At 37.3% G+C, this 8,455-nt stretch overlaps 1 protein-coding gene across 1 annotated transcript; it reads left to right on the top strand.

Annotated features, from left to right (window-relative positions):
• Nucleotides 1–4,972: 4,972 nt before the first annotated feature.
• On the top strand, nt 4,973–6,428 carry LOC149842376 (protein SHI RELATED SEQUENCE 7-like). The gene is made up of 3 exons (XM_090000650.1): nt 4,973–5,222; nt 5,755–6,021; nt 6,418–6,428. Exons 1-3 carry the CDS (start codon nt 4,973–4,975, stop codon nt 6,426–6,428), a joined length of 528 nt encoding a protein of 175 aa, XP_089856776.1.
• The last annotated feature ends 2,027 nt before the right edge of the window (nt 6,429–8,455 follow it).

Below are 8,455 nucleotides of genomic sequence, written 5' to 3'. Positions count from 1 at the left end.
AGGTTCGCTAACTTAAATCTTTTCAAACTAATTTCTATTGCACTTTCGTCTAACTCTGAAAGTAGATTCAATTTCAAAAGTTTTAACTTTTTTGTAAATTTTTTAATTTATGGATTTTGGGGCGTTACAGTTCCAGAGTTTCGAGTCCTCTGAAGAAATCTACTCTTCCATATTTCTTCTCAACAGTAGCCTACTAAGAGGGATCAATATTCTCCTTTTTCTCTATTGTTGGCCCTATTTGACGTTGAGCATCCAGCCTAAGAGAGAACATATTTCTCTCTCTTGACCATTCCCTGAGCCAGATCTAAAAAAATTGTCCCATCAAGGGGGTAGTTCTTGACAATACCATATGGTGGTAAATACTGTTGTTTGTTTAGATCTAATCACTACATGCATGATCTAGTCATAAATATGTATTTAAATGACAAAATAATATTGGCTGGGGTCAACTTTAACACATGAAAATATAGTAAATGAATCGTGGAAAACTTATCCATGAGTATTTTTTCCTTTAAAGATTAGATTTATGTAAATTAAGTGTATCTTCATAATTTGATTTTTATTTCACAATTCAGACTTTATATATTGGATTTTTATCACATATTTTGGATTATGAATTTTTGATGTTTAGATGAGTTTTTAAAAGTACTAAAAACCAGAGGTGCACAGTACTTTGTATTGTAAAGTTTTAAATACATTGTGAGTCATTGATTTTTCCACTTTTAAAAAACATACCTATATGTCTTATAAAGTCTTTGTTTTAAGCATGTTTCTTACTAAATAAATTATTTAGAACAAATATGATGTCTGCTCCATAAGATATTTAAGCATTGGAGAAGGGAACTTTTGAATCATCCTTGAATATAGATTTTATACTTTTCTTGTTTAGACTGTCCTTTTATATATAAATGACACCCCCAACCATTCTCCCTCAGAAGGCAAGGGAATTATGGGTGCATATTGAATTCACATGCACAAGAGAAATATAACTACAAACATGATTTATAGTACTCTCTCTCTCTCTCTATATATATATATATATATATAAGAGAGGGGGAGTGATAGAGAGAAAGATGAGAGAGTCAACCTGTGGCTGCACAGGGCTCGAGAATGACAGAAAGAGACACCATTATGTGAGGCTTGGCCACATCATCCACCTCAGCCATTGGCCGTGCACTAATAATTATTTATTACTACGGACCTGACCCCCACACCCTTCTGTCAATTTTACTTTGTTACTCCTTCCAAAGTTCCAAACAGACAAAAATAAAAATTCACAATACAAAAATGGTGCCGTAAAAAAGTAAAAATGATTGAATTTATCTTTTTTTATACTGTACGCATTGTTTTTTTTTCTGCCAATTATTTTTGTAACAAGCACTTTGGTGTGAACACGCGCCCCAAGAGAACGGTATGGGCGGGCCGCTGGCGTTCTAAAGAACTTAAGAATACGAGGCCACTTAATTCTTATCTTTAACCCCCTCAATTAAATGATTAAAAAAAATCGCTTATTATTTTTATTATGTAATAATAATAGCAATTATTTGTTGTTATTATTGTGTTATAATAGTCACTACTACTTAAATGACTATTGGGAAATTATTATTCCCCAAATGGTAAGAAAACCAGCTTCTCAATAATTTTGGTTGGTGGACTATATATATATAGGCCAAAGGAAATGACAAGCCGCTTCGTATTATGATTTCCAACAACGTCACAAATCTCGAAACTTTCTCATCGAAGGAAAAGTCCCGTGATGAATGATGAGTTTCTATTTTCTTAAGAAAAATATCGGGAAAATATGGGCAAACAAAAAAATATCCAAATATAAAAAATTTAAAGCAGTTTGATAAGTAGTTTTTACGAGGTAAACATCAGGTTAATATCATGATACTTTCAAAATAGGCGTTGTTTTGAAAAATATCGTGATGTTTTCGGGATTATACTGCTGACCAAAAACATTGTAATAGTCACCATATTTCCAAACAGAGATTTGCAACACAGGAAGGAGGTGGAGAGAAGCAAATTACCAGACCTAACAATATTTATAAACTTAAAAAACAGCCACGTAGATGATGCCTCTATAATCATGTTTCTAGCTAGAATTAATTTGAGCAAAAAAACATTTATGGGGTTAATGAGATCGCTTTCTTGAAGCTAGAGAGAGAGAGAGAGAGAGAGTATAATAAAAAATCATTTAAAAAAATAGAATGTAATTATCTCCATTATATATTATCATGTCTTTGAGATAAATTAAAACCCTAACCTTTTGATACTCACTGGTATCATGAGCAAGACAGAGCTGAAGCTCTAGGAGAGGATGGTTTGAAGGTAAGAACGAGTCCAAGATCTTGCTCGATTTGTCTCCTACATATGTTGGTGGTGATTCTTGTTTCTTCTTGAAGGGGTCTTAAGTTGACTTGCTTGAGCTACCAACTCTACTTGAAAGCCATAGAGATGACATGAGTAATTCCATGTGAATAACCAGCAGATTCACAAGTTATTCAAGTGAAAAGAAAACCTAGCTAGAGAACCTGCCTCATTGTTTATTGAAGTTAGTCTTTAAGCCACATCAAGGTCTTATCGAAGACTTGTCTAACTCTTTGAATCAAGGACCTTAGAGCCAAACAAACTCTATAAAACTCAATAAAGACCAAGATTTACTAAAAAAACGCCCACCCTAGGACATGACACCCCCCAGAATTTCCTCCAAACAATTCACATATGTAGTTCTTATAAAGTTACAAACTTAAGCCTTTGAAGTCTACGGAGGAAATTCTTGTGAAAAGTAAAACTATTTCAATGATATCAAAGGCTAAGAAACCCTATGGACACACAATTATAGATCAAGACAAACTCTAAAGATCCTAGACATGACTTTACGTTGATCTCTAGCGAGACCGCAACAAATAGTTTGTCTAGTCTTTCAAGTCTATTCAATAACTAATGGGCCCTTACCATTTTTGTGGATTATTTTGTGGAAGCAAAAAATAAAAGCCCATCATATCAATTATGTATTTCAATTATATATTAACTTTTGCCATGTAAGGCTTCTTCTGCTCTAGTGGGTTATGGGTCCAAAGACACATGAACAGTAGGTAGACTCCTTTAGGGCTCATTTGGATCCCTTGGATCTTCACGAAATTTGAGGAAGAGAGATCCTTATTTCAGGGATCTATGATCTCCTGATCTTAGATCCAGTACTGTTTGAATACACTGTTTTTCTCATCGGGTCCGTACCACACCAGCGAGCCCCACACCAGCTCAGATCCGAGACATTCAAACGCACCCGGCCTTAATGATGGTCTTCCAAGTAGTAGTGCATGCCTAGACTCCAAATTTGGATGACTGGCGATGATGAACATAATGATGGTCTTCCAAGTAAAATTCCAAGATTTGTGGAAGCAAAATAAAAGGTCAGACAAACGAACCTGAGAGGACTTGATAGTAAGATCAAACAACTCAATTAATGGCCTCGGAGGGGTTCGGCTAAGGCCGTCAGAGGTTCGAAACTTACGGGCATTATATCCACTTGCGTAAGCTGTAGCCCGGTAAAGGTCCCGAGGGGAGGGCCTTAAGCCTTAGAGTTTTATGCCGCCGGACGGCGACTATGTCTCCGGTCCCAGAACCGATTTCTTCAGGTTATAAAATGGAAAAAAAAAATCAATTCATGCTGTGTTTATTATGAAAAAAAAAATATCAAGAGGTTTGCTTTAAATTTCATTAAGCAGAAGGAAATGTGGGGGACAGAAAAGAAAGTTTTAGTTTTCTGTCTTTTCAACCAAAAGCAAACGAGTTCACCATATACCCTAAATCTAGGGCAAAACCATGGAAACTTTCAGTACCTTTGGTCAAAAGGACGCTAACCACTTGAGCCACATCATCACAAGATTAACCCTAAGGAAACCCTAAAATTCCTAGCAACAAAAACCCTATAACCTGGTTCACTGCAAAAGGTTCTTTTGATAATTTTACGCTCCCATGGGTAACAACGCCTTTGGGTGGTAAAATTAGTGAGATATCAACAGTGGTACGGCAATTCTTCGCTGATCTCAATAAACAGAAAAAGACCAAAACAACCTCGCGAAGACAGATTAATTAGGACAATGCCACTAAGACATGAAGCATCATTAAAGATCCCGTTTGTTTTACGTCCTTGAGCTCGAAAGAAAGGGTATGGGGCTTTGTAATTTGTGAAAGGAAACGACCAATAAATATTAGGAAGAAAACGCGTATTTGGTTTTGTGAGTGTATTCTGAGAAAGCGTTTTCATTTTTTTGGGGGGGGGTTTGAGAGAGAGCGAGAGAGAGAATAAAGAAAAAAGCAACGGGTTTTCCGGCCAAAACGACGAATAAGCAAAAGCTGGTGTCATGACACGTGGAGGGACTAGGGCCCTGGGATCTCAATGACACAACAACCATGAAACAAGATCGAAGCTTGTTTGATGAAAGAGATACGATCTCTCGACACAACCATCGTCATCATCACTCCCTCTCAACTATAGAGAGAGAAAGTGTGTATTTTTTGTGGGAGGGGGAAGAGAGAGAGAGAGTGGAGAGACTTGAGAGAGACAGAGGAGTGTTTTCTTTTTTGGGAGTTCAGAGAGTCTTAAATTGGGAGTGCAGGGAATTACTCTTTCTATGGGCGGCGCTGGCAGGACTGCGAAAAATTCCGTGATTTAATGCTTCAGAAACACAACAGGAGAGAGAGAGAGAGAGAGCATAGAATTTAGGGTTCTTTCCAAACTCCAATAGTGCTCAATTGTCACGGGGAATGAGGGTTTTGGCTAGGGGGAGGTTGGGAAAGAAGGGTTTTTGGTGAGAGAGAGAATGATGAGGAAGGACTCCTGTATGAGGAGGAGGTATAACAGAGAAAGATGGGAGGGAATTGACATGCATCTTAACAACTCTCCTCTTTGATCGGTGTATGTTCCATGCGAGAGAGCTCAAGAGAGGGAAGAAGACAGGTGGGCATGATGTTGAATACATGTCAAGATTGCGGGAACCAAGCCAAGAAGGACTGCGTGCACATGAGGTGCAGGACGTGCTGCAAGAGCCGGGGGTTTCACTGCCAAACGCACGTCAAAAGTACATGGGTGCCTGCTGCCAAGCGCAGGGAGAGACAGCTACAGTTAGCAGCGGCAGCAGCAGCTCAACAACAACAGCACCACCAACATCATCACCAGCAACAGCTCATTGACAAGCCCAAAAGTCTCAGGCCAGGTACCAAAACCGCCAAAATCTTGGGGTACCATCCTGGATCTCTTGCGTGATCTTCACGAATTTATCAGGCACTCTTTTCCAACATGGCTTCTCATTTTTTTTTGTCTAATTCTTCTCTAACATGGGTTCCTCATGTTTTCCTGAGTTTCTTGGGGTACCTCCTTTTTTTAAGCCATTCTGACATGGGTCTTCATTCCTTTTGAGGTTTTCCGGGATACGGGGTTTCCCGTTTCTCCCTGGGCTCCATAAAAATGAGTATTTCTTAGCTTAGCTTAGCTTGCACATTCTAGTGATGTTCCAATATGGTCCTCTTTTTTTCTTATTTTTTTATTTTTATTGACCTGGGGTTTCGTTTCTATCGAGCTTTGTGACCATGGTCTTCACTGTATATTTTCTTTTAAATTTTGGCTTGGGATTGTCAATTTATGTTGAGCTCCTCCGAGTATTTGATCACACCATGTTTTTGTTTTCTATCATATACTGTTTGGTTGGTTGGTGGCGACTTCTTCTTCTCTTCTGTGTTTCTATGAAGGGAGTTTGCCGGCAGAAGTGAGCGCTCCTGCGGTGTTTAGGTGCGTGAGAGTGAGTGCAATGGAGGAAGGAGAGGACCACTATGCCTACCAGACGGCAGTGAGCATCGGTGGTCATGTTTTCAAGGGTATTCTCTATGATCAAGGTCCGGATACCGACACTCACTTCCATCAGATGGGCTCTATCGATAACATTATCAATGCCACTACTACAGCCATTATTGATCCTTCAACTCTGTACCCACCTCCTCTTAGTGCTTTCATGGCAGGTACGCAAGACCCTCACCACAGATTTTAACAACCTGCCTGGAAAATCTCTTTGTTGTGCTTCCTTTTTCCTTACATTTATCTTCTAGACCCTCAAATCTCAAGCCCCACAACTCTCTCCCTCTCTCTCTTGGGCCTAATGTTTCGTCAATGGAGAATGTAGGACATATGGTTGTTGCAAAGAGAAGATTGGTTTAGAAATAAGGTAGGGGTAATGCTTACTTTTCAGAACTGATGATGAGTAGCGCAACAGTCATTCTCATTCAACTCTACAAGTTAAATGTGGTCAATATCTTCTTTCTCTTACGTTATTTATTGCACATTACTCCATATTCGAAGCCTTTGCAATTTTGATATCTGTAGAATTTTTCTTGCTTTTTCTTTTTTTCCTTTTGCAGCAATTGGATGACTTAATTGCATCGGCAGTAGATGATGTGGATACAACTAACCGATGTATCTGCTTCCTATTTTTGACATGAAGAAATTGATCATAAAATAAAAAATACTAAGCACAGACGTTATTATATGCTGCTAAACATGCAAAATAAAAAAATTAGCTCAAAATGATGACCTTTAAATGGTTCTCGACTCCTAAGACACTAATAGTAGTTGGAATGTGGATCAATAGGAGTGTGTGTGTGTGTGTGTGTGTGTGTGTGTGAGGTAGACTTTATCTATTTGCCCTGAGAGCGTGTGCATGTTTTTCTTCATGTACAGAAAAATCCAATGTGGATGTGTCTATGTATGTATTCATATATGTTCTTACTCATGATCTCTAAGATTGCAAAAGACACATGCATTGCATGAACTTAATCAACAGAGTTTTATAACAACAAATAAAGGAATACATAGTGATTTGTAACCAGATGGCATTCATTACATTAATAAGGTTTACATACATTGTTTTTATCATCTTAGTTGACGTGGTTCTTCATGATAGTCGATAGTCTAACAAATATAATATGTTCACTATTCACATGCATGCTACCCTAGTATTTTAGAGTAAGAGATTCTCCATAGTTTGAAATTCCTACATAAAATATCTATAGATGACAGAAAAAAGAAATATTCATGCTGGGAAATTATGCAGATTGGGAAACCAAACACTTTTCATGGAAGATGATGCTGAATTTAGTCCTTGCCATGCTCTGTTGGTACTTTCAGTTTTTTTTTTTATGATTTACGTTTCCTTTTTCATGACCGTACATCAACGGCTTGGCATCGAAAAGAGCTTCAGTTGTTTTATTCGAAAAAAAAAAATCGTCTCTGCAATGGTTGTTCTTGAGCGCCAAACCATCATCCATTGTCTTTGCATCATTCCAATTTTCTTCTGTTTAGTTGTACTTTTGCTTGCGTAAGACATTTTCTAGGGATGTTTATGCACTGTACCGTATCGCCAGAAAATCGATACCATACTGACCTGAATCGGCTATACTTTTTATTAAATCTAAAAAATAGCTTAAAATTTAAAAAATTATATTATTTTAATGGCTTTAACACGTGTCACGTTCTGATTGACATGTAATAGTTTTTAATTATTTTTTAGCCGATTCAGAACGATTCACTTGAGAATCCGTATTGGTCGATTCACATGAATCATTGGCCAAACGATACAGGTCCGATTCAGATACTGACAGCATTGTGTTTATGTATAAATATGGAAAGAACGCTAACAGACTTTCACAAGATTCGCAATTTTTTATAATATGTCCATTCAAAGAAAGGGCCATTTTTTTAACATCAAGCTTTTTAATTTTGTTCTCATGCAAAACTAACATGTTACATTCATGCTTCCTGTTTGGTCACAACTCATACCAACATCTTTCTTTCAAAAAAAAAAATTATACCAACATTTACATTTTCTTTTTTGAATGAAACCAATTCATTTACGTTTTCATATCACTCGAAGTTTCAGCGTTTTAAAACATTGTTTGAAAAGACAATAATAATAATAACTGGTATTCATGGTTGCACATGTTCTAGTTAATGAAGAAGAATCTCTTTATGAATATGATGAGATGCCATATAAAATCCTCTAAGCAACCACCAAGAAGGCTTCATTAAACTTCAATAAGCATTGTCCATTCGTTCAAAGAAAAGGCAAAAACCATATTGAAAGAGTTTTCAAGCAACGGGATAAAAGACAGAATGTGTTTCTTCCTTCAAAAAAAAAAGACAGAATGTGTTTCCTTTTTGCCTTTTGTGCTGTATTTGTTTCTTTCTTCCTTCAAGCCGAGCATGAAGAAATGGAAGCATCATTTAGTTACTGCTTCCATCCCATTTCGATTACACTCATCCCCTATGTCATTCCCCAGCTTCATTCACCCATAAATCTTACGGTGCAAGTTGTTTTGATCAAATCTGAGCCTATGGATGGATTCATCACGGACGATTTAGTAAGAATCAACCTTTGGATCGTATTTTTCAATGAAAATA

This window comes from Nuphar pumila, chromosome 3, assembly GCF_984573655.1.
Source record: "Nuphar pumila chromosome 3, dmNupPumi1.hap1.1, whole genome shotgun sequence".
Taxonomy (NCBI): Eukaryota; Viridiplantae; Streptophyta; class Magnoliopsida; order Nymphaeales; family Nymphaeaceae; genus Nuphar; species Nuphar pumila.
Note: the sequence above shows the minus strand (reverse complement) of the source record. Positions and strands in the feature narration are given on the sequence as shown.